General features: G+C 35.6%; 6 protein-coding genes across 7 annotated transcripts; 2 read left to right on the top strand and 4 right to left on the bottom strand.

Annotated features, from left to right (window-relative positions):
* Window positions 1-291: 291 nt before the first annotated feature.
* Window positions 292-1,075, top strand: LOC17900526 (EMBRYO SURROUNDING FACTOR 1.2). Its single transcript, XM_006303619.2, has 2 exons — window positions 292-685; window positions 793-1,075. Exons 1-2 carry the CDS (start codon window positions 625-627, stop codon window positions 1,008-1,010), a joined length of 279 nt encoding a protein of 92 aa, XP_006303681.1. The 5' UTR covers window positions 292-624; the 3' UTR covers window positions 1,011-1,075.
* An 849-nt stretch (window positions 1,076-1,924) lies between these two features.
* On the top strand, window positions 1,925-2,523 carry LOC17899771 (EMBRYO SURROUNDING FACTOR 1.1). Its single transcript, XM_006305797.2, has 2 exons — window positions 1,925-2,145; window positions 2,237-2,523. The coding sequence occupies exons 1-2, from the start codon at window positions 2,082-2,084 to the stop codon at window positions 2,422-2,424; spliced, it is 252 nt and encodes an 83-aa protein (XP_006305859.1). The 5' UTR covers window positions 1,925-2,081; the 3' UTR covers window positions 2,425-2,523.
* A 306-nt stretch (window positions 2,524-2,829) lies between these two features.
* On the bottom strand, window positions 2,830-6,694 carry LOC17899882. Its single transcript, XM_006307357.2, has 7 exons — window positions 6,074-6,694; window positions 5,631-5,717; window positions 5,322-5,531; window positions 4,383-4,547; window positions 4,238-4,291; window positions 3,994-4,140; window positions 2,830-3,434 (listed from the first exon to the last, which is right to left on the bottom strand). The coding sequence occupies exons 1-7, from the start codon at window positions 6,443-6,445 to the stop codon at window positions 3,057-3,059; spliced, it is 1,413 nt and encodes a 470-aa protein (XP_006307419.1). The 5' UTR covers window positions 6,446-6,694; the 3' UTR covers window positions 2,830-3,056.
* A 2,862-nt stretch (window positions 6,695-9,556) lies between these two features.
* LOC17900870 (alpha-glucan water dikinase 1, chloroplastic) lies at window positions 9,557-19,142 on the bottom strand. The gene is made up of 33 exons (XM_023789057.1): window positions 18,923-19,142; window positions 18,270-18,528; window positions 18,004-18,045; window positions 17,806-17,906; window positions 17,621-17,699; window positions 17,410-17,501; window positions 17,158-17,311; window positions 16,388-16,783; window positions 16,179-16,286; window positions 15,959-16,054; window positions 15,723-15,863; window positions 15,552-15,640; window positions 15,025-15,159; window positions 14,674-14,836; window positions 14,285-14,374; window positions 14,034-14,219; window positions 13,848-13,910; window positions 13,708-13,770; window positions 13,550-13,609; window positions 13,300-13,452; window positions 13,092-13,175; window positions 12,814-12,990; window positions 12,605-12,711; window positions 12,271-12,484; window positions 12,084-12,187; window positions 11,802-11,934; window positions 11,496-11,621; window positions 11,087-11,197; window positions 10,680-10,778; window positions 10,427-10,600; window positions 10,239-10,331; window positions 10,033-10,148; window positions 9,557-9,943 (listed from the first exon to the last, which is right to left on the bottom strand). Exons 2-33 carry the CDS (start codon window positions 18,492-18,494, stop codon window positions 9,739-9,741), a joined length of 4,179 nt encoding a protein of 1,392 aa, XP_023644825.1. The 5' UTR covers window positions 18,495-18,528; window positions 18,923-19,142; the 3' UTR covers window positions 9,557-9,738.
* Window positions 19,143-20,061: 919 nt separating this feature from the next.
* LOC17896842 lies at window positions 20,062-20,932 on the bottom strand. Its single transcript, XM_006304197.2, has one exon. The coding sequence runs from the start codon at window positions 20,805-20,807 to the stop codon at window positions 20,304-20,306; it is 504 nt and encodes a 167-aa protein (XP_006304259.1). The 5' UTR covers window positions 20,808-20,932; the 3' UTR covers window positions 20,062-20,303.
* A 236-nt stretch (window positions 20,933-21,168) lies between these two features.
* Window positions 21,169-23,724, bottom strand: LOC17898019 (F-box protein At1g10780). Of its 2 annotated transcripts, XM_006307575.2 has the most exons (4): window positions 23,526-23,724; window positions 22,080-22,825; window positions 21,714-21,991; window positions 21,169-21,627 (listed from the first exon to the last, which is right to left on the bottom strand). In XM_006307575.2, exons 2-4 carry the CDS (start codon window positions 22,819-22,821, stop codon window positions 21,391-21,393), a joined length of 1,257 nt encoding a protein of 418 aa, XP_006307637.1. In that variant the 5' UTR covers window positions 22,822-22,825; window positions 23,526-23,724; the 3' UTR covers window positions 21,169-21,390. The 2 variants fall into 2 exon arrangements, with proteins under 2 accessions (XP_006307637.1, XP_023645667.1); XM_023789899.1 differs by lacking the exon at window positions 23,526-23,724 and having other exon boundaries at window positions 22,080-22,839.
* Window positions 23,725-24,586: the final 862 nt, after the last annotated feature.

Genomic DNA, 24,586 nt, shown 5'->3' on the forward strand with positions numbered 1-24,586 from the left:
TATATTTGATCTCTGTATGTATGAAAATATAGCAAGATAAAAAATGTATGACATAAAATGTAAATTTGTAACAATATAAATTTATATCTTTGTTTTCCTTGTCAATTATATATAGACTATATACAGATAATATATTGGTAAATATATTAGTGATAATATATAACTTATTTACTAACACTCCTGCTTGCTCTTGGCCTTGGCTGCACTTGACCTTTTAAGATGATTTACAATATATTTATAGAATAGTTTTCATTTAAAAAAAAAAGTATTTTTCACTTCAATGTTAAAGTATATATATATATAGATGACATGAATTTGGAAAATCTAGATTCTACAGTCGTTGACTACGCTTTGCCAAGAAACGAAAGTTTTTGACTACTATTTGACAAATCAGTAGACGACACTTGGCAAACTCTATATAGTACGTTCAATTTTGGTAAATCTGAAATCAGTTTGACTTGTTGACTAGTTTAGATAATACTGAATGTCAATATTTACGTTACCTTTTCTAAAAAATATGATGAACAATATATATGTATGTGACTAGCTGTAAAATATTAATCACACACTGTATTGCATTAAGACAATCATAAAACTCTTGTCTAAGACAGATTAAAACAAACGATGAAGTCACAAACAGTTTTATTCTTCATATTCATGTTCTCCTTCTTTGTTCTACATCAATGTATGTTTTAACAACTCTCTCTCTCTGAATCTCTGATCTCTCTCTCTCTCTTTGTGTTTTAGTTTATAGTATAGTGAATGAATGATGTAGTGGTTACAAATGTGTAGGCATACAGGAGGTGGACGATGTTAGAGGAGGAATAGAGAGCGGGAGGAGCAAGCTCACTATACCAAATTGTGTTCCTGCCCAATGTGGTAAAGAAGGTTTTTTCAAACGGAATTGTTGGTGTTGTTTTCGTGACCTAAACATTTGTTTCTTTACCCAAAAAGCATGCGATTCCAGCCCCCGTTGTACTCCTCTCAAGTTTACACTCTTAGAAAATTAATGTGCACCTCTATGCTTTTTACGAATATATAATAAGGTTTTATTCACATGATCGACAGTGCTTTAATCAATCCTATAAGAATAATCTATATAACTATTTATGAGAGACGTTGACTTGTCTACGTACACATATCTTGTTCTTTTATATAGATGTATAGAGAGATTTTGTCATATGGAAATATGAATTTTGTTTCATAATCTTGGAAAAAGTTTTTATTCAATCAGTATGTAAATCTATAATAATAAAGATTTATAACCTGACGTCTGTATATTATGAAATCATTCGTTTCACAAAATCCATGTACCGACATGTTTTCATGCATGTTTACTGCGATCATAAATTAATTCAGTCTTAAAAGAAAGTACTGTTATTGTTGCGGATCAAACATAGAATAATGCTATGAAATTGCAACACTCATTGTCCCTCATCCTAAGTTCTTCCGTTTAACAAACCCGATTAATTACGAGTACGACGATGCATTATTGTAATCCTGAATTGCACTATACTTCTCATTTCGTTACTATTTGCTTCAATTAAAATAAGAACATTCCATATAATTATCTTAATTTTCTTTATTGTATGAATTTGATTGCATTAATTTTACAAAGATTTGCTACAAACTGATATAATTCTATGTAAAAAAACAAACGTGATCCCAAAAAATAATATACAATTTTGTTTTCTTTATCAACTCTAGATATTAATATATAGAAGATTTGCACCGATGTTTAGGAAGTAAATCACTTGAGTACTTTAAATAATAATTAATGCCAGTATATACTTTAACTTTTGTAAGATGATGAATAATATATGGAAGAATTAATGGTTTTCATTTCAATATTACATTCTATATATATATAAAATAAAAATAACGTTGTGCATTTGAATAAGAAAAAAATCAAGAGAATAATCATAAGAATGTTTTAAGAATATATTTTTCTTTAAATATTGGCGTTTCTAATTTAAGCATATATATATATATATGAATCAGTTAAGCTTTGCATCTTACAACCACTCAAATAAATAATTGAGAAACTCCAAATACAATATCCATTAGACATAACCAAAACCATGAAATCATCACATACGTTTCTCATTTGCGTACTCATGCTCTCTCTCTTTGCACTATATGAATGTATGTATATGCATGTATAAACATTGTCTCTTTTAAACTATTTCGTCTTCATGGATATTGGCTTAATGTGTGTTTCAAATCAATTGTGTAGGTACAAGGATGGATGTTAGAGAGATTGAAAGGTCGAAAAACAAAATCTGGGTACCGCCATGTGTCCATTCAAGTTGCAAGCATGCTATTAAAAAAGACTGCTATTGCTGCCCATCAGCAAAAGATGATTGTTGGGAAGACCAATTCTATTGTAACACCCATTGTCCTCCTCACTTTACAAACCCTTAACAAACTGAGTTACTACCAGGCATAACCTTCATTGTACAACCTCTTATTATATTACTATTTACTTTCATCAGAATAAGAACACGATCTGCATCCTATTTATTATTTAATGTGATATATACATATATATGCTTAACACTGAATGACATAAAATGTAAATTTTAACAATGTAAAAATCATATCTGCTTTCATTACAGCTCGCGGTAGGGTTTGTTGATCATAATACATAAACATGGTTACCATAGGAATAAGCATACACTGTAATTAATTAGAGATGATCTTGTAATTAACTAATTATGATCTATTGATTACATATTTGATTTCTTCATTGTTGCTTTCTCTTATATAAAACAAGTAATAAATATGTTGGATTCATTTTCAATTTAGAGTGAAACAATAGCTAGACAATATAAAGTATAACAACATGTGGCACTCACAGTTTGATTTTTAGAATATATAACTTGTACATTTCCTCTCCAATATACTTTTTCACATTTACACATAAATGGTCATAACCACCCAAAAAAAAAAAACTAATAAATGATGCAAATAGCTCTTATAACCTAGAACAGTACCATTAAATTTTCAAAGAAATGAAATGAATCCCTAATTAACCCTAATCAAATATTTGTATTTTAAGGGCATTTAGGATTCTTGCCTGGTCCTCCGTAATAAAAATAACTCCCCCAAGCCCGGTTAGAACCACCTTGAATATCGTAACAATTGGGATGATCCGCAAGTACTTTGAGATTCGGAGAAGGGACCAAATTGTTATCCCAGTCAACTACTTGGATGTTTCTGAAATATGAAGATTTCGTGAACCCTTCCTCTGCAAAATGTCCACTTCCCATCTGTGTTGAAGTATGAGCCCCAAAAGGACTCGAATTCACGACTTCGCCACCGTATTGGACCATGCTCGCGTGCTCCTTCAGGTGTGTGAACAAGAACGATGGCCAATACCCGACTAGAATACCCGACCCGAATTCTAGCCACCAATTCCCATGTTTCGGATCCTGTATATTAATCAAACATACAGTGTATACTAATGTATTAGTTGAAAACACACACGTACATGCGCATTCAGTGACGATTTAAAAATAATGCACCTAATAATATAGAATAGATGTGTTGCCTGAAAATATACTATAAAAGAAGAAACTAATAAGTATGCCTTTAATTATGACACCATGTGAGACTAGCTAGAGAAAATAAATAGTTAGTATTAATATGATAAACTCATGAGGAGCCATGCTCATAGCATTGCTTTGAGAGTCAGTCAGTATGTTGAACTATTTGGGGACAAATGTATCAAAGAATGGAACAAAAATAAATAAAGAGAAGAATAACTTAGAGCAAAAGTAAAGGAGTTGTAATAAGTGGGTATGATACTCAAGTATACTTCTCTTTTTGTTTTCTCTTAAAATGATAAAAAGAGAAAAGATAGAGAGCATCTTCTAATTAAAGCATATGCAGTGTATATATATATATTTTCTTTCCTGTGTACTGTAAACCCATTTTTTCAAGGTAGAAAATTTAATAGTGAATAATATTTATAAGTTCAAGTGTCGGTACCTTCCAAATAAGGAGAGTAATATCGAACTGTCCACCCTTGTATGAAGATGAGGGAGATATTGCAGCTCCAATCGCAATCTCACTATTGGTTTGGACAAAACCGGAACACAAGAGATTGTAGCAACCAGTTGCTTGATATGCATCGTTCTGTACTCCAAAAACATATGAATTATAAAACTTATACTATAATATACAATATAAATACAAGATGCATGAAGGGGTGGTTTGCGTTGGAGTTACTTACAGTCCAATAAGTAAAGAATCTTGGGTAGTTATCTCCATAGAGCTCTGGACTCACCTAATGGCAGATGATTATAAATCCACAATTAGCAACTAATGAAAACATATTAAATGGGTTGATGATAGTAAATACATAATTAAAAGGGTACCTGCCAGCCAGCTTCAATGGTATTGAGATCATTACCAAAGGAACCAGAGATGATCCAAATCTGAGATAAGCTAAATTCGTATTGGTTCTGAACTTGGGGTGCCCACACGTTTATGCTTGCTTTTGCACCATAGTATTTCTCTCCGCTCACGTATCCCACCGCGTGCTATATTACCAACCGATATAATATTATTAATTTTAGAGGGACAGTAAGATAAAAGAGTATAATCAAAAGTGTTATCTCATTGTTTACGCAGGTTGTGTTGAATATTTACTAGTAATAAAATGGGGTATTGTAGAAACTTGGCAGAGTGCTCTGTATCTTCTTGAGAGTTTGTGTTTTCCAAATTTTAGATATAACTAAGTATTTTATATTGTAATTGCTATTATTAGTTGGGAAAACAATAAAATTTGGTGACAGAATGTAGAAGGTGATTGGTCAGTTAATCAAATACATTTTTCTTTGGTGCTTTTACCGACAAGCTTATCTACCTTTTTTTTTCTTCCTACAATTCTAAAAAGATGAAATAATTTTTTAAAAAAGTAAGTGAAAACACTTGCCAATTTCGTTGACCACTTTTTTCTTTTTTTCTTCTAGTCCAAAGATAGTAAATAAATAAAAATTCCATCCATTTCAAAATACCTTAAACATTTTTCATACCGTTTACCCAAAAAAAAAAACATTTTTCATACCAAGAATTCAAATTTTATAAACAGACATAAAAATCTTTCTCTTTAGAAGTTTGCTTATAGAATAGGTGGACCAAAGATCTATCTTTTGTTTAGTCAGAGGACCAAAGATGTATTTAAATTTTCTTGGTAAAAAATATATTTTTATATTTTCAAATTAAACCCATATGACTAAATGTTCTTCAATTTAGTTTCTTAAAAATGATATAATTTTTTTAACTTGGAAAAAAAAAGGAGACAAAAATCTTACTTCATGGCCATTACTGCTAGTGTCTCTTCTGAAATGTCTGAGTTTCTTGCCAAAGCTAGAAACAGAGTTAGCTCTGAGAATGTCTTCTGCTTTTGTTCTCCTGATAGGGACTGTTCCTTCATCACATGTCTCTCCCTCCATTCCCCATAACTGGAAGCTCTTTGGTCTCAATCCTCTCCTGTTATGCCCTCTTGGCCTCTCTGGAGGATCCTTCAGTAATTTTAAGTTCACAGCTTACAAATTAGTTCATCATATCATTAAAAGGGTCTAATGACTGTATGATTAAGATCTAGCAAATGGTATGCGTACCAGTGGCCTCTGTCCTCTTAATCTGGGATGATCAAATGCTGGTTGGTGATGTGATAAAACACAGTCTATGATGTCACCGTCAGGGCTCTGCAACAATAAGGGGACCATGAATCAGACAATAGAGTAAGAAAAAAAAAGAGTGTCCAGGAAAGAGAGGACAACGAATCAGAAACACAATAAGAGGAAGAAGAAGAGTGATGTGAAACGAAGTATCCGAGAAACAGAAGAGGAAGAAAAGAACGTGTGTGTTTCTGAAACAGAGCAGCAAGAATCAGAAACAGGGCGACTTCTTGAAACAGAGCACAAAGTATTAGAAACAGAGTACGAAAGTGTTTTTATTTTTATGAGACAGAGTAAATGAAAATATAAACAAGGGTGGAGGAAGAAGGAGGTTGTGTTTCTGAAAAAAGAAGATTGCATACGATAAATCTCATCTCACTTACATGAATCGTCTTGACGGCAGGTTTATTGATCTTCCCGAGATGTTGATGAATGGATTTGAGCTTATTAAGTTCCTCCAGTGGCCGGAGAGTTTGGTTTCTCGGTGAGAGATTATTGGAAAAGACAGAGGAAGAAGAAGACAAGAGAAGAAGAGAGAGGAAAAGAATGTTAGAAGAACATGTACGGAACAAAAGGATCATATCTAAGAAGAAGCTTTTTCTTCTTCTTCTTCTTACTCGTCTTCTTTCTCTTGTTATCATTCTTGTTTCTTCTGAGAACAACTCTGTTTCCCTTTGTCTCATTGTATTGCATCGATCGAAACGACGGCATTTATTGCCGTTTCTGGGTTTCCTCAACACGAACACTCCTCCCATCAATACCCAAAACGTTTTCTTTGATATTAAAGAATGAGAAAGTGAGCAAAAGAAGACAAAAAAACAACCCTTGATTTTTTATTATAATCTCCTCAAGCTCTCACCATTTCCAAAGCCATTGAAGATAGATCTCTTCATCTCAAACCCCAAATAAAGAATCAAGAAACACTCTTATTGTCTTCTTGGGGTCTTTATGTGTAGCAAGAAATAGAGAGAGAGGGAGAGAGAGAGAGAGAGAGATAGAGTAAAAAAAAGGTTTTATGGAATTGTGGCATCTTAAAGTAATATACTAGTCTAAATAAATGTGTGTTTGTGTTGGTGTTATAAGTACTTGGAGTAGTGATAAAATCATTCATGTCTTTGTTTACTTTAACATCATCCAAGGATACAGAGAAACCAAAGATGTGATAAAAATGACAAAATCATAAAAGCCCACTGACATAAAGTGACTAAGCAAAATCTAACTACAACGATGCTTTTCTCTTTTTTGTTGTTGTTGTTGTTGCTCCATTGCTTAAAGAAAATGAGTTTGCATACTTCCTCCTCATTAGAATTAAGAAGGTTACCTTAACACAATCTTAGCTAGGACCAGACATTATCTACCTAATATGTAGACAGCTTAAGAATGTTAACCTCTTTTAAGTTTTATGAATCTGTTAAAAGGTCAATTCTATGACAGTATGTAACAACGTAGATGGACAAGAAATTTTGGACAATGTAACTCAAACTATCCTAAAATCTGTTAAGAGGTCAATTCTATGACAGTAACAATATAATGTAGATGGACCATACCCAAATATTAGACCTCAAGCCTTAGTTTCTATCCGTGGGATTGATGCTATGAATCTAATTTTTCGTTATAAATATTAGTATATTACTAACGAGAAATTATCAAAAGAGTAAACACAGCATGAATCCTAAATACAATATCTTACTAGATGATAGTTGTCAACTCTAAAAAATGAAGAGAGAAAAAAAAATCACTATTTTTTTTTTTTTTAAATCATGGTCAAAAGAGATAAAAAAAAAAGGGAAGTTTGGGGGAGGTGAAGTGTTCCCAATTAGCAATACAAAGCCTGAAACATTTTTGTATGTTTGTGAATATAAGATTAAAGAAAGTCTTGTGTTTGATGTGTTCCTTGTGATAATGACAGTCAAAATTATGTGTTCTCTCTTCTTCTTCTTCTTCTTCTTCTTGTTATACTGTGTTCACTTTGAGTCTTTTCGTTAGGGATAAAAAAAACATTTTCTGTATCTTTTAGAGACAAAAGAAAGGAATTTGTAAAATAATTTACATTTTCTTTTTATTATTGTTGATTCTTGAATTTCGCTTTTTCTCTTTTCCCTCTTCCCTATATGTTCCTTCTGTCAGCTACTCCCTCCTTTTCCTTTTCTTTTACAAACCATAATATATTCTCTATTATTTTTTCCATCATCATATTATTTTAAAACTTGTAATCTTCTATCTATCATTCAATACTATTTTTTTCCTTATTTTTTCAAACTGTTTATTTTGTCAAAAATATTTTAGAAAATGGGAAACCAAATTTGATACAACTAATTAAACCCTTTTTGTTTTTGTTTAGTAACGTTGGTGTAACTAGTAAGTACACGTTGCTCAATACAACATATGTAATGCGCATGCAGAAATAGTTTATAGATCATATTTATACATATGTACACTTAAGTAGTTTTGTATTAGGGACATGCATGGGCATGCGCTGCTGGGTATATTTAGCAAATGCAAGCTATCGAGTGCGTATGTTGTTGGGGTTGGGGACCCATTCCATGCATGCCATGCCATCCTTATATATTATTCATTCACACCACCAAGCACCAATTATCATTATTACTTCTTGCTCTCTCTTGGTTATTTCATTAATATTCTAAATCTAAATAGCATTAAAAGGTAGTATTATTTAGATCTGAATACGTATATAGAGTTTTGTCTATCACATTTTCATGATAGACAATCATCTTTAATTGTGTCTAACATGGACGAACACAATTACCCTCCGTCCATAATGAATAATCAATAAGCCATACTGTATATAATAAGTTTTTATTCAACCAATTACAAACATTCATAATATTATATGTTGCGTACAGTATATGCCTAGAGATTTAAAACTCGTAATCATATTTAAAAAAAAAAAAAACCCTAATCCATGCACCAAGTCATGGGTTAAAGATATATTCTTTCACATTTCCACTATTAGTGAATTCTTAAAAGAAGAAAAACAACCTTAAACTTGTTAACTAAGCATTTGACTACGAAAATCGATAATTCATTCTAATCATTGGTTTATTTCGCGTAAATGTCAAAGCTACCTCATTACCGTATATTTTTCGTAAATAGCACAATTTTTCAAGTATATGATTACTTTTATTCTGCATGCATATTGATGTCTTACAAATAATGCGTCGAGAATCTTCGACGATATCGGTATAGAGATAAAATTACATATGATTCTTACTTACAAAATTGGATGCCATTATTGAATGGTTGGATCATATAATATGGTCCAAACTGGTTTTGTGTTATCTTTGAGTGTATTATTGTGATTTCTATTATCATACACGCATCCGAAATTTGTGTGCATTAAATGTCGGTCGCTATGCATTTTTGTTAACACTGAACAATATATAATGGTGTGGTGGTTGGCTTCAGAGAAGGTCATCTCTGCGAGATTCCTATACAAAATATTAAATTAGTACAAACCAAAACACTGAGAAAGATATTTAGAAAATAAAGTCAAAGAGAGTGGTGGATGAAGAAGTGACATGTATCATTTGGCTGTTAACTTAACATAGCAACAAAAAGAATCATCTTCAATTGCATCTTAGTTCGTGTATTTTGCCAAATTAAGGGCGTGTTAAACCCTCAAACCACAATCATTCGGGAAAACGGAAACCTCATATTTATTGATAGATAGAGTTTTATTGCAATTTTTACCCTGTAGTCCTAACTTGTAATTAGAATTCCAAATACAGTTTTGAGTGTTTGACAAATTATATACAGAAAACAAAAAACAGTTTGAATTATACTAATTTACAAAAGCTAAACAGTTTTAAGTTGCACTCAACTTCAAGAAGCAATAGCTGGAGAAGTTTCCAACTCTAAATAACACTTCTTTATTTATATCTTAATCGTAATGCCAATAGTTTTTGTACTACACATTATGTAATCGACTATACGCTTATGCTTTTATACTCTTTGCTTAGAGAGCAAATAAGAAGTTTACTGGACAGAAAATGTAACGTGTACATTGAGAAGTGGTCGGAAAATTTGATCAAACTTGTGGTCTTGTCTGGACGACATAGAGCTTCCCGTCTCTGATCACACCTTCGATGTCCTGTGCAGTCCCATAGAGTTTCTCAATGGCATCTCCGGCACGTGCGATGTCTGAGAGAATCTTTTTCTGGAAGCTCTCGTCATTGATCAAGGGATCTGTTGTGTAATCTAGCACGACTTTGTCTTCCTCGTCCATTGGTACACTGCAAAAAGAAAAGGAAGGCCATGTTTTCCTTGTTAAATGATGAGATCAAGAAAACGACAAGAGGTTTAGTGAGTCTGTTTATATTACCTGTCATAGAGGCCTGCACCTGCATAACCTTCGAGATCTTCTCCGTTGGAGTCAGATCTGAAGATGATTGAACTTCTTATGAACAGCCCGATTGGTTTGCTTGGGTAACCCAACACCTGAATGATGTTTTAAATTTCATCAGCGGGGTTGAAAATATCCTATACCAGTATTTCTACTCATAATACACCAATGGTTAGCTTTAGTACCAGAGGCGAATCGAGGTTGTCTTTCTTGCTGATGAAACTCAAAGACCGACCAGGATATGCTCCTACAAGAGTTTCACCAAGGCCTTTGACAACCTGAAACCGAAAAACAACAGTGAGGTGTAGTTGGAAGAAGCACCCGTTCATAAGGGGTATAAGTTGGAATGAAGGGGGAGTAGAGGATCTTTTACCTCAGCGTAAATTTCTGATGAATCTCCAGAAGATGGGTTAGTTGTGTGAATAACAAATGCGTAATCCGCATTGATGACTTCTTGGACCAAAACAGCCATGCAGAGATAGTCATGATCCAGTTTTACTTTTCTCGTGCTGAAGTATGCTCTCTCATTCCATTTCGAAGCCCAAACCTGAAATTTAGATAGCTGGTTAGTGAGATTTTGACATCTTCATGTTAAGCACCAATGCCCCTTATACTCAAGATTTTACCTTTTTAATGGCTGCCCAAGCTTGCTCCCATCTCTTTTCACCTTCATCACCCGGCCACGGCATGTCAGAACTTTTCATAGTACTTTTCAGTTCTTCAACCTGAGCACCAGAACCATTACATAGGCACTTATCTTAGCAATTCTGTATATTTCACTCAATCTCACAAAGGAAATTTCAGCTTTTCCGAAAAATGCACTCTTAGAATCATAGGCATCAAGCTAATCCACAGCAATATGCATAAACTAAAAGCAAAATGGTTTGCTGGTAAGGATCCAGTTCAAAGAACAGAGTTTAGGGTCCAAATGTGAAATTCATTGTGGCTAACAACATGTGTTGTGAAAATAAACAACCGCAGCCCAGATTAGTGTTGTGTCTCAAGGTTCTAACGACAAACAATATGAACATACCAGTTCTGCAGGTGCAACTAGCCCCAACAATGTCTCACGAATTTCCTTCAGAGCACCTTGGTCCCCCCCATCAAGAGTTTTCTTCAATACTAGCAATTTCTCATTCACCGTCTGCCACATTCAGAAGGAGAGAGAGTCAGTGGAAAGTGAGGTATGGTGAAAGTAATCATGGAAAAGCAAAGTCTCAAGATATATTGGTTTTGACAGCAATAACTTCAGGATAGTCATGAAAGGTATGTTCTAAACAATTTCATAGAAATCCTAGAGGAGCATTGGAACTCTATACTCTAATATATCCAGATGAATGCCACCAGTAACGAACAGATAAACCATACGGGTAGCAAATTTCAGTAAAGTGTCTTCATAAATGTTTTTAGCCAGAATGAGTTGAGAGTGTCTACTATCCTACCTCATTTGCCTTGTCGGAGATAACCTTCTCAAAAACACCAAATGGCAACGCAACTGAAGTTGGGATACCCACCCAAGAAGGAACTTTTCCTTTCAGATATCCAATATTTCTTGATTTAGCACCAACCTAGAAAGACAATGGGGGTGTATTACCCAAATCTGTGAAGTCAGTTATTTTTAAACATGAGGAAGTTCATACACAATTAAACAACTATCTTATTCGATCTTTATTATGAAAACAGAAGGAAGAAAACCACTAAATAGACAAAGGCGGGAAAGCATGAATCCAATAACATTAAACACTAACCAAGTCACTGGTGAACTCTTCAGATGATATAGCATATCTACCCGCAAACTCTTTCTTGACCAAAGAAATGCTTGGAGGGGCATCTTCTATGTTGTCGGAACTTAGACTCGAAAGCTCACTATCGTTTACCTCCCTGAGAAAAAAAAAAGAAGTAAGAATATCATTTTGCCCAAAAATTTCCTCTCAAAATGAATTAAGTAATTCTACTTGATCTGTCTATAACACAAAAGGAGAGAATATCCCAGCTAAGTTTTCCGTACTATAGCAAACAAGGATGCTTACTTATAGACTACATCCGCAGAGGTTGGTTGTAGGCTCAACAGCTTTCCATCCTTTCCTTGGAGATCGGATAAGATTCCAGAATCAAAACATGTGGCAAAGCAGATCTGCAAGTGACAATCCAGGCAAAGTTAAATGAACAGGTAGCGAGCATTGAGAAACCATTTGGCAAAATGACGAGAAATTTTACCTTTCCATTTCTTGCTCGAACAGAAACATGAGATAGTACATCCGGCATGTCAGGTGTCAGTACTGCAACTGCACCATCAGGAATTTCCTCCTCTCCTCTCACTCTGTTTGCAACTATAATTGTAGGTCTGTCGTAGGTTTTATTCTGTACAGTGAGCAATTCATCCACAACAATGACATATCCAACGACCTCTACAGGACTAATGACCTGCCAACTGATTAAGAGAATAAGAAGCAACCTTAGATTTTCTGATGTGTAACTACCGGGAGATAATAGATACATATTGCTACAGAAGTATGTCAATCAGTCATAGACAATTGTTTAGCTATCTAACCTTCCCAAGTTTGCAGTTTGCCTAAGAACTGGGTCAAGTCGGTTAACTAGTGACGACAATGCTGCTGCAGATCCGGCTCGAATAATCTCTTCAGTAAATATGGTGACCTGGTAAAGTGGTTAAAAGAATATTAAAACCTCTCTCTTTTATTCTGGAAGATGATAGTTACAGCTGAAATAGGAAGACGGCTTCAGGGAAATGTAACTTACAGCCCATTGCTCGACTCCGAGACAAGATCCAAGATATTCAGCCGATGGTTGCAAAATTTCTAGGTACCTCTCAGCTTTGCTTGCCAGTGCTAGTCGGCTTCTGTCGAGAACAGATTTTGCATACAGAGCCCAATGATCTTTTTTGCTCTTGTACATGCCGAGAGCATGTTGCCATCCCTTCAAAAGCAGAAGAATAGAATCATGCATCTTATCTAAATTCTTCACGTTTTAGAATGTTTTACAGCCTACGTGGGAAATTGACTGAGTATTTAATGCACCTTCAAGCAGTATATAAGGTCTTCATTGTCATCTGAAGAAAGGGCAAGATTTTCAAGAACTAGGCTGATGAAGTACATGATTTTCTGCGATAAGAAAGTATTAAGGAAGACAAAAGTTATCTGGAGAAAAGAACAAAAAAAGACGAATCTGGAACTGTTGACACATGAGGTTCACGAACAAATTATCATGACGATTAATAAGACTAACCTCAGGTCCAGCATCATTCAATTGTTCATATCCTCTTTCAATAGCTGTTCTGACAGTAGAATCGAGAGCCAGGTCCAAGAATAACAGATCCTTGAGGCGGTCATGGGACTTCAACAGAAGCGGCCTTAGCTCTTGGCGAGCTTCAAGCAAACCCTACATCAATATTCCTTCTCATGGTTAAGTATAAGACTCAAAGAAGCCAAATTCATAGTATAAATAAAACCGACCAGTAATTAGGAAAATATTACACCTCAAGAAGCGGCTCTACATTCTTTTCCTCAACATGTTCTAGAACGAAACGAAGTAAGTCCTGTTTAGGGTAGTGTCAACACAGTGTAAGTTGTACTGATTTGGCAGGTGGTGTATTCAATACTTGAAATAAGTAAGGAAGATGAGAGAAAAAATTACTGGATATCCAGAAGGCAGTCCTGATACAGGATTTATTTGCACCCCAACCATAAAACCTTCACCCTGAAGAACAACACAAATGTTCAGTTGTCAATCTAAGAAGAATCATTAACTGTAACTTTTCAATATAGTGGCATTACGTCATCTTGGTAGCCCATGCAATTTTGTATAGCCGACTCAAGGTCTGCCCCTGAATGAACAGCCTAGAAAAAATAAAGAAAACCACAAATTACATGATTTCCCGTAGTAAGAAAAGGAAAAAGAGGAAATCATACCAAGTTTGCTGAAGAATCCTATATTTGTATACATAAATGTGGGGAAGTAACCTTTAAAGTCCTCATGTAGTGTCCAAGATCACGCAGAAGACCATCTTTTTGTTCTCTTCTAAAACTTGGTTCAGAATGTATGCCACGATCATAACTTAAGAGTCGCTCTTTGGTTATGCCATTATCATTCAAAGTCTTCCAGTAAACACTCATATCAAAGTCACTTTTGACAAAATCCATCAATGCCTACAGCAAGAAAAGTGTCAAGAGAAAGATTAAGATTGGAACCGGAAGGGTAGAAGCCCAAATACCTGACAGATGACAACATCATCTGGACTAGTGTTGTTATGCAACTTCTGATGCCATTCCTCCATCATTCCACCCTTGCAGTCATTTTTCCTCTGCAAGCAAGAAGTTCACTCATAATGCTTCAAATGAATATAGAAGTTTCAGGCTAGTGAGGGCATCCTATCTCATCTTAATAAGCCAGATAGACATGCTCAACACGGCCACAATTCTGTTATATTAAAGAAAAGTGTGGGACAGTAGGAGAAATAGGGAATCCACTCCAAGAAAATTCAAGAAATAGCACCCCTGGAATTTAAGATTTATTCTTGTAGAGCTTTTCTTCTCATTCCCACCATCGTTCAGTCGGAAGTAAAATCTTTATTTAAAGATTATAAGAAATCTAAAGACTAACCTGGACGACTAGAATTTCATCTCGGATTCGCTGCCCGACATCTCCTTCACCGCCTCGACCAACAGTAGACATTATCATCCGCAAAAGTTCTCTGTACTCTGGAGAACTTGCATAAACGTCCTGGAGAACATCCGTAAGCCTATCTTGCGCTTGGCTTATCTCCCTGAAATAAAGTGGTGCGTTGTGTAAACTACTGAAACGATGCTGTATTCAATTAAATGAAGGTATTATTTTCAGCTGTCAGAACAACTTAGAAGGCTCCCATAAGGTTTGCTAATATTTGCCTTGGGGATGAATAGGAAACGGTGGACAGTCTAAACTTCAATTTATGTCACATTATTTAAACTGTACCGTGGCTTAACATTATAGTTTTTGTTCCACACAAGCTGTCTTGTAGCCATAAACCTCATCCAGACTAGGATCCCTGCGAAGCCCAGTTGACCAGCATTTTTTGCCTCATCTACAAGATCTGCTGCAATGTTGAATCTAGAAGGAAAAAGAGAGAGCAAGATTTAACTCTTCCGAAATATCAGGGTGTTTTCCAGAAGTTGCAAATCACTTCATGCACAAAAGAGATATATTACTGAGAATATAAATTTGGTGATCATTGAACATGGATCAATCAATTTATTAGTGACCATCATAGATGGTGGATGAATGACTATAAGTTGTAGAATGTTAGATTAATCTTTCGAACTCATAAGTGCAAAAATTGTGATGTGATGGATAACCAAAGAAGACTAACGAAACACGTCAAGTTGGGTCATCAGCTTGATAGGGATTTCAAGTAGCAAATGGTTTGAAAAGGGAATACCAATGAAACTTCTCAAATTCTGAAACATGAAATAAGAACCAGGATGCTTGAGCATAATACTGACCTATGCATGAAAGACTTCTGGGCCTCACTCTCCAAATCTGCAATTCTATCCAGTAAATGCTTGGCTGTACCTTTTCCATCACCATAATCCTAGAAAATGGCACAATCAGCATTTATGGGACAATAGGATGCAATTGAATGTGGTTTAAAGAGACCAAGAAGGAAGAGGAACCTTCTGAACATGTTTTTCTTCTTTAGCAAAGTCCACATAAAAGTCACTGTCATTATTTTTAATCCACCTTTCACCAGCATTTAGTACAAACGGCATGCCCTTGTAGCTGTCGCCTTCGATTTCTAGCTCAAAAGTTTGAACCTACATTTTTGGTTGACATGAGGTCTTTTACATGCTATCTCTGGATCCAAATGCTAGTAAACTTATAGTGTATAAATAGGTTCGGCTAGTCATACCGGACTAGGAAGATCTGTTGAAGTAATGGTCAGTTTGGTATCAACAGCACCACGTACTGGCAACGAGTTTGGTGGCAATTTATCTGAAGGTGGGTCCTGCAGTGTCAATGTTTCATAAACTCAGAGCAAAAGAGACCAAACAAAAGACATGTAATTGAGAAGGAACGATCTTAATTTCAAAGTATGTTCTTGTTTGAGAAATAAAGAAGAAATATCTTACCAACCACTCTCCACCCTTTTGTGACAAAGCCCAATGAAGGGTAACCGGCTCTTTGAAATCGGTTGCCAGATGAATTTTCGTCTTTCCGGAAATTTTAGTAACAAGAACCTATAGAGAGGGAGCAATGACTTGCCATTAGAAGATACTTGTGGATGTATATCTAACCCGAATAGAGATAGAGAAGAGAGAAAGAAGATATCTCAACTGACCAAAATCGCACTGCCTTCAAGCTTGAACGTTTTCTTGCTAAAGACTGGAGTGGTTTCTTGTTCCTCTTTTGCTTTGGCGTATATCTCTAGAGTTGTTAAGGACCGTGGTTCCGTTGAGGATTTGGAATTTGGTTCAACAGAATCAGCAACATGCTTACAGATAAGCTTATTCAGGTCCCTTCCCTTCCGCTGGATCTTCTCGGTGCTATAATACTTTTTACGCTCTGGTTGCTTGGAAGCTTTTTTCTGTGTCTCCCGTCCACTGGATGAAGTATCATTAGATTTTGGAGATTCATTAGTGTTATCTTTCTGCGACAACTTTGCTCGAAGATCTTCCACTGAAGCACCACGCATCATTTCCTCTTGTAGCTCCGTACGGGCGGCTTCATATTCCTCCTAATGATCAGAGACTAATTATTCTCCTTAACAATAAAATAGTGAATATACCCAAATGAAGAGTACTTGATATAAATGCAACCAATTCAAAAACTTGTTTACCAGGTAGAGAAACAATATACATATTTCATGACACCAGTCAACTTTATTCAAGTATTATTTTTGTAATATAATCGGAAAAAGTATTTTAATTCCATTGACATTACTCAACCAAGAGCAATTTCCAACTTAGCTAATCAAAATTAACATCTGAATGAAAACCGTACCGGTGATGAAAGGTGATTACATAACAACATAAAAGGTGAGCATTGAAAAAGATATCAAAGAAAAATATCCTTGAAGATATGCTTGTACAGGGACAACGTCTGACTTACCTTCTCTTTCTCAGGGTTGTACATTTGTTTACCATTACGTTCCCATCTAAGATATGCTTGGATCTGGACAAGGTCTTCAGGAACAGAAACATTGTGTTCCAACTTCCTTTCCGTGGGTAAGTTTATACGAAAATTCTGCCCATTATTTTTATACCTGCATATGTCAAGATCATGAGAAAGGAAAATACTTAAACAGAACTAGGTAGCTCAATGTTCTGGCTTAATAGCAAGAAGAGAAGAAAACAAGCTCACCACTTGTTCCGACTTTCGTCAAATATAAGAAACTCAATAGCGTGTATGGCACGATCATCTATCTCTAGTTTAAGGCAAGAGTTGGCACCGGACTGAGAATGAAAATCCAAAGCATTACTTGGAAATCTTAAGTTACACTGGTATCAGCTATACCATCACAAGTAGCGCTGTACAGTGTAATGTATGTCGAGGAATGTAAACAAAAACTTACTTTCACAAATGGAGTTCTAAGCGCTCTATTCTTGTGGTTTATAGTTCTATCCGGAGAGCGAGAAGGTAGAACCCATTTTCTGACACGGAAAAAAGAAAAAGAAAGTTAATAAAAGAATGTGCCGTAATAAGCTTGAAGAAACATATTAACTAGGCAACTTGAACATGATTTGACAAGGGTATTACTCTTTGTTGTCACGAATTGCACCCCAGTGTAGAAGCAATGAGTCACTTGTATGAGCTATCTGGATATTTACTTCTCTTACCGAAGCAGAAGTGACTTCGACCTATTCAATTACATCCATAAAACCTACCATTGCATAAATCTTATGGCTACAAATCCCAACAAGATATAATATCCATTATCTGTAAAGCTACACTTACCAGTAAGTCAATATTTCCGTCAAGAGTAAATTTCTCGGCTGCCTGTTAAAACGATGAAACTATTCAGCACATATCGGTATGATAAGCATCTGAAAGCAATATACAACAAAGCAAAGCAAAACTTTGATTTCTACACAGAAGTGTATATCATTCAGGTCCATGAAAAAGTACATACATTGAGTAGTTGCAACCAAAATATCGCAATCCAAAACAATGTCAAAGTACATATACATTGAGTAGTTACAAACACTGTTTTTGTTAATTACCTGAGGATCCATGGCAAGAACAGCTCGTGGGACAAAGGAGAGCGATCTTCCAGTTTCAGTGGTCAGACTCTGACCGGTCTTTTTAAGAGCTTTGCCGTATAATTTGGACCTGAGAGGAGGGGAAAGAGCAGGAAGGGAGGAAGAGTAGAGCTTGTGTTGATGGTCAAAAGAAACAGGACGAATCAAACCCCGATTGAGTAAGTTATGGACTACGGAGTTACTCATGCTTTCACTTTGTAGTGAATCAAACTTGCCTGATCTGTTAAGTAAAGTAGTGATTATATTATATAATAAGAAGAAAAAAAAATACAATCAAGCTTTTGCCATGTAAAAGAAGCAAGTAATAATACTATTTGTCCCAAAGAAAAAGAAGAATCTAACAGAGTAGACAACCCAAAAAAAGCAGTTTCTTAAATCATCTTTTCCTTTCAGTTAGAAGACAAAGCTTAAAATTAGTTAGTTGAGGCAATGGAACATGTGTTGTTTACACAGAGAAGAAAAGAATCGTCTCTCGTAGTCTAACAAAGCCGAGATTTTCTGAACAAGAATCACAAACACTCAGAACCCTCTTTTCACCTTAGTGGCGGAAACTTTGCAAAATCGAATAACAGAAACACACGAAATTGAAGGTGAAATTCAGAAATCAAAATTACCTGTTTAGTGAACTGAAACAAAGAATCTGAAGAAGAGAATCAAAGAGAGAGAGAGAGGAAGATCCCAGAATCAGAGGATGGTCTAATGAGGAAGCGACTAGTGTGGTGTATTGGGGGGGGGTCTCGTCTTCTCTCCTTGGCTACTTCACTCACTTCACACTCACGTGTAATCGAAGTTAAAACGGGCACTTTATCCAGCGATTACGCTACGTGGCGCATCGTGATACGAGCACCTAGGAGGAACGGCACGGGGAAAGAGAGATGATGGACGGTACACTTGTGGACTCCACCTTTCTGTGTTTGATATTTTTCTTCTTATTTTATACGGAATCTTCTCACCGTTGATTTTTTTTATATATATAAATTTTATTGTTATCTTTTTGTCTTTTTCTTTTGATATTTTTATGATTCGTTCGTTCTTCTCTTCTCTTGTATCCTTTTTTTTTTTTTTTTTGGTCGACATGGTTTTTTTTTCTTTGTATCCACAAACCACGAATTGTGCAGAAGATATTTTTGTTTAACTTTACTATTCTTGTAGTGAGATCCAAAGCAAAAGCCCACTTGTTCCATCACGTCAATTATTTGCTAGCTAAGCTTATTTTGTGTTCTTTTGTATGGGTATGTTTCTACAACGTGCTCTTTTAACAGATTGTGAGAAAAAGCATACATATATGTTATCAATACAAAGCACTAGAATAATTTTGTATAATAACGTTATTGCATACTTACATAATATATGTTATATAGTTTTGTATAAAGAATCAGTCATATATGTTATAAATAGAAACCAGTAGGTCCTATATATATATATATATATATATATATATATATATATTCAATCTATTATTATAATTGGATCCAAAGCTGAAATTTTGATGGATCTTCTTCTTAAGTGTGGTCAATAAAACATAATATCCTTAGCATATTATTTACTTTCTAAAAGCATGATCAGTAATGATAAAAATGAAAATTCTATTCTCTTTACTGGTTTGTTGTGTTTGTCTCGTTTAATGTCTGCAAATCTATCTTTAACCTCGTATTCCGAAATAGAAAGCATGATCAAGAAGAATGTTGTTAAATACAAAATAGTTTTAAGGAAAACAAAAAATTGGAAAAAGTATTCCGCAAATTTATTGGAATCATCGTAAGAAAAAAATCTACTAACGATAATTAATTACACGAAATCAGATATAATTAATTACACCCAGTGGCGTTACATACGAATGATGGATCATCTCAACAAACAATAATATATCCCCCAAAACAAAAACAACAAAAAGAAACCCAACTTTTTTTAATTAGTTTAAGACTTCTTAATTAGTCTTTATTTTTTGTTTTGTTTTGAGAGAAAAATTAAATCAAATGTTGTTCTCTTAATCAATCAGCTAATCAATGCAGACAACGACAAGCAGTTGCTGCTAATCTTCCTCAGGTCAACCGCTACATTCTGGACCGCATTCACCTGACCCGTCTCAATAAACCCGTCCACACATGCGCCGTAGTCTGACACGGCCGCTGTTAGGTACATGTTCATCGCCGACACATCACGTTTCCTTATGCTCTTCCTCGCACTCGCCAAATTGTATATCGCGTCGCTCAACGTTCCGTAACATGTGGTGATCGCTTGGTTACCGTTTTTGAACCTAGCTGCTTCCGCTAGAGCCACTTTTGTCTTTGCCTCTAAAGCCTGGATGGTTCGGTGCGTGGCTCGTCTTGGGTTGGTGACGCGTTTCACTAGAGGTCGGCACAAAGATGGATACGCTGTGTGAGAGCAGAGGTTGATCATGCGCGATTCCGCGACTTGACCAGCCATGAGAAGGATCAATACGGCGGCGGATGCCGCGACAGCCGCGAAACGCAGCTGGAATGTGTCGCGGCCCGCCATTTTTATTTTATTTTTTTTGTCTTTTTTGTAAAAATATTTGAGTTAGAGAAGATATTAGCACCAGGTAATTTTTCAATGCAGGAACTGATGCTGTTTATATATAGAGAAGTTTTTTTTTTTGGGTTTTGAAATTGTTGGTGCTGCGCGTTTTGCGTTACCTCGGTTTATTTTGGTTGTGGTATAATAATGTAATGCAATCTGAGGTTTGTCTTGTTTTAAGGAGATTACCTTCTTACTCTTTTTTAAGCATATGACAATATTTAGTTGTTTGACACATAAGTAGACTACATAAGTAAACAAAAAACACATGCATAGATTTGGCCTACGAACAAATGTAAAAATATATATAAAGAACAAGAAATAAAACCAAATTCAGAAATGTGTTCATAATTATTCAATCCTTTTAAAGACAACAGCAGCAGGGAAAGTTCTGAACTGTTATCAGAATCAAAGTCATAAGTTCATAACCATGAATCAGGAAACAAAAATATTACTCAGGAGTTCAGACAAGAAATGGCAGCTAACACAATGAGAAACAGAAATCAATGGCCGAAATTTAAGATTAGCTGCTAAAATGAATATCTCATTCTATTTGAATAAGATGCTGATGCATGTACCGGAACTTGCAGATATCATCGCAGAAATCATCTGCACTGCTGTGGTTGCTCTTCATCCGAAGAATCCTTATCACCATTCGTTTCAGACCCCTCGCATATCTCACAAGCGATTCCAGCGTGTTCATCTTCTGTTCTGCGTTCAGTGGAGATCTCACTGTGATAGTAACCTCCTCCAAACAAGGTATTGCAAATCCTGTCTCAAGCTGCAAAGAGAATGGAGGTTTCATTGTTAGTAAGACTTTGACTTCATAGGGAACTTTTCTGATGAAGAAAGGATGACTATATTTACCTTCTTTAGGCTGTTTCTCTGGCAAAGTGCAGCGAACATTGCTCCATGGATGTCAAATGTTTGAAGCTTGGGATGGTTGTTGAAGAACTCTACAAAATCAATCTCAGGGAAAGGTTGAAGGGACTCATTGCCAGTGAATTCAACCTTCATGAAGAGATGCTTCACGTCTCTTGCTTGCTGCAGTATGATGCATAACGCATCCCAACACCATTGTATACCTCGAATTGACAAGGCCTCAAGCGACGGAAGGTTAGGGAAATCTACCATGTAAACTCTACCTGTTAACCAATCAGAGACAAAGTAAGACAAATGACATTTGCACATGGTAATGGGAGAACCAAACAAGTAAACAAATATTCTGTTTACCAGCAATATTGGAGATGGATAGGTTCTTTAAGAATTTGGTTTCAGGGACACGGATCCAGCTACAGCCTTGAACATCAAGGGACACTAGTCTCGGACTCGTGAGGACTAGCAAGCTGTTACCTGGTCCATAGAAATCCAGCTTACAGTGCTCCAAGTATTGCAGATCGATCGTTATGGATTTAACTCCCTCAAAGGCTAGTAGCAGCAAGTTAGTCAGATTCGGGCATGCACGTAAAGCATGAGACAATGTGGAATCATCTGTTCTTGCTCCCACTATTTCGAGGCAGCGAAGGTTTGGGAAGATATCCCACTTGGGAGGGCTCATCATTAAAACACCCCAAAGCCTCAAAGTCTCCAAATTCTTAGCCACGCCAAGGCAGTCAAGCTTCAAAGGACTCTCTAGGATAGCCTCTTCGCTAGCGAGATTATCCATCCTTAGCTCCAATAGCCTAAGAGACGAACCCACATGCGCCATCCAAGATGCTAGACCATTGCTAGAGAATGGGCTATACACCACAAGCTCCTCAAGACGACGAAAAGACAGTATCATCTTCTGAACGATGGTGTCAGAATCATCAGTCTCCAAGATGCTTTCGAATGAATTCCTGGGGAATACAACTCTGGTAACAGAGTCTGTTGACTCTTTCCATCGGTTGGACACACAGTTGCAAGCAGCCACATCCTTTGCAGCAGTCAGGTTGGAAAGAATGTATTGAAGGAGCGCATCAGGAAGAGAGTCCATTTGGCTGAGACAATTCATCGAACAGTTGGTGGTCAGCAAATGAACAAAACTAAATACACAAATCCACAATGCAATAAGTATCCATCTCAGAGCTTGGCATCATAAATCCATGAATATAAAAAAATTAACAAAGCTTGTCTACTAGCAAACAACCCAGAATTTCTCAATAGTAAATGCAACATGAATACGATGTATTACAGATTTGAATGTCTAGATCTTAAGTTGAGAACATTGATAGAGCTATAAATCCCCAAAATAATAACAGTGTAGATCTGAAAAGTTGCAGCTCATATAACATATCAAATACCTAAATACCAGACAGAATCAAGCAATCCTAGAATGACATTTTCCCAGGAAAATAGCTACAAATGTTAGAATCGATCGACAAAGAAGAAGAGACGAAACCCACATTGCAAATTTTTTTCCAAGACAAACAAATCCAGAGAACAAAAAATGGAGTCACAGATTAGATCCCGAGAAAAAGGGCACTGGAAGAGAGATACATAAAACAAAGTGACAAAGAACAGTAAAGCAAAAGATTCATCTTCAATTCGCATAGATTAGTGTGAGATAACCCTAAAATTGAGCTACTTAGGGGCACTGAATGAATGTAAAAATGAAGAAAAAGCAACAAAAAAAAAAAAAAAACAAAAGAGCAGATTCGAAGAAAGCAAATGAGGTTTAAGAATGAGAGAGTTTCTTACTGAATGAATCTCTAAATCTGTGGGTCGACCTCGAATTTTGTGAGAGAACGAGAGAGAGAGAGAATCGAAATCTCAAAGTCAGGGTGAAAAAAATCTCAAAGAGTGGGAGAGGAGAAGGAAGGGGAAATTGGGGTTATATGAAGAAAGGGGGAAAAGAGAGAGAGAGAGGTGGGTGGCGCGTGAAGAGAGACGGAAGGGCGGAGTTTCAAATTTTGAAAAAAGAGATCTCTTTCTCTTTTCAAATACATTTCGCAGCTTTCTAATTTTATTTTATTTTAATTTCAAAACTGGAAATTTCAAATATTTTAATCTTATGAAATGAAAACAAACAATGTGGACTGAGAGAATTAAGCAATACATCCTATTTAATAATTTGTGTTAATACTTTCATACTTTGTGTTAGTATTGTCATTACTTCATCATCTGACTTTTTTTTTTTTTTTTTTTTTCGACTGGTATTATATTGATGGAATTAAACCAACGATTACAACCCAGAAAGTCAGACACCACAAAACAAGTGCTGAGCCTAAACCAAAAAACCTGCAACTACTAACTAACCATCTCAACACAACGAGAGAGGTATCCAAAAAATGCAGCTCCAAACAAAGAGCATAGTTAGATAAAAACTAAAATTCAAACAGAGGAAGAAACCATTTCCTCGGCAAATAAACCTCGCAACCAAGAAGGATGGCCCCTAGCCACATAAGATTGAAGCCTGCAATCACTGGTAACACTTTGCGCGATAAATAACGCCCCTTCATCATCTGACTCATATATTGCATATTGCATAGTATTTACAAAATTAGAAAAAAAAATTGTGAATATAAGATATTGTCATACCTTTATCATCTGATTTAATCCTGTATATTGTATATTATATTACAAAATTAGAACAATTTGAGAATCTTAGGTAATTATATACCTTGTAAAGTTTCTGAAGAAGCTGGCACAAATCCAGTTATGAACTTGAAAACAAAGTAATACTTATCTAACAAAAATATATAATTTACTATTAAATTTGATATTTGAGATATTGTGCAAGTATGAAAGTGAGTAAACAA

The sequence above is a fragment of the Capsella rubella genome, unplaced genomic scaffold (genome assembly GCF_000375325.1).
Source record: "Capsella rubella cultivar Monte Gargano unplaced genomic scaffold, Caprub1_0 scaffold_1, whole genome shotgun sequence".
NCBI classification, from domain to species: domain Eukaryota; kingdom Viridiplantae; phylum Streptophyta; class Magnoliopsida; order Brassicales; family Brassicaceae; genus Capsella; species Capsella rubella.

Bases quoted from the DNA above. Each gene is read 5' to 3' on its own strand.
- LOC17900526 (XM_006303619.2), top strand. From the start codon at position 625: ATGAAGTCACAAACAGTTTTATTCTTCATATTCATGTTCTCCTTCTTT. The intron at 686-792 runs GTATGTTTTAAC...ACAAATGTGTAG, and splicing joins CTTCTTTGTTCTACATCAAT to GCATACAGGAGGTGGACGAT.
- LOC17899771 (XM_006305797.2), top strand. From the start codon at position 2,082: ATGAAATCATCACATACGTTTCTCATTTGCGTACTCATGCTCTCTCTC. The intron at 2,146-2,236 runs GTATGTATATGC...TCAATTGTGTAG, and splicing joins TCTCTTTGCACTATATGAAT to GTACAAGGATGGATGTTAGA.
- LOC17899882 (XM_006307357.2), bottom strand. From the start codon at position 6,445: ATGGGAGGAGTGTTCGTGTTGAGGAAACCCAGAAACGGCAATAAATGC. The intron at 4,548-5,321 runs GTAAGATTTTTG...TTGGTAATATAG, and splicing joins CTAGCAGTAATGGCCATGAA to CACGCGGTGGGATACGTGAG. The intron at 4,292-4,382 runs GTACCCTTTTAA...ATCTGCCATTAG, and splicing joins CCATTGAAGCTGGCTGGCAG to GTGAGTCCAGAGCTCTATGG.
- LOC17900870 (XM_023789057.1), bottom strand. From the start codon at position 18,494: ATGAGTAACTCCGTAGTCCATAACTTACTCAATCGGGGTTTGATTCGT. The intron at 13,176-13,299 runs GTTAGTCTTATT...TTCTTATCGCAG, and splicing joins TGAATGATGCTGGACCTGAG to AAAATCATGTACTTCATCAG. The intron at 9,944-10,032 runs GTAATATAAACA...TTCTTTTTGCAG, and splicing joins GGTGCAGGCCTCTATGACAG to TGTACCAATGGACGAGGAAG.
- LOC17896842 (XM_006304197.2), bottom strand. From the start codon at position 20,807: ATGGCGGGCCGCGACACATTCCAGCTGCGTTTCGCGGCTGTCGCGGCA.
- LOC17898019 (XM_023789899.1), bottom strand. From the start codon at position 22,839: ATGAATTGTCTCAGCCAAATGGACTCTCTTCCTGATGCGCTCCTTCAA. The intron at 21,992-22,079 runs GTAAACAGAATA...ATTGGTTAACAG, and splicing joins ATCCATCTCCAATATTGCTG to GTAGAGTTTACATGGTAGAT. The intron at 21,628-21,713 runs GTAAATATAGTC...TTCTCTTTGCAG, and splicing joins AGAGAAACAGCCTAAAGAAG to CTTGAGACAGGATTTGCAAT.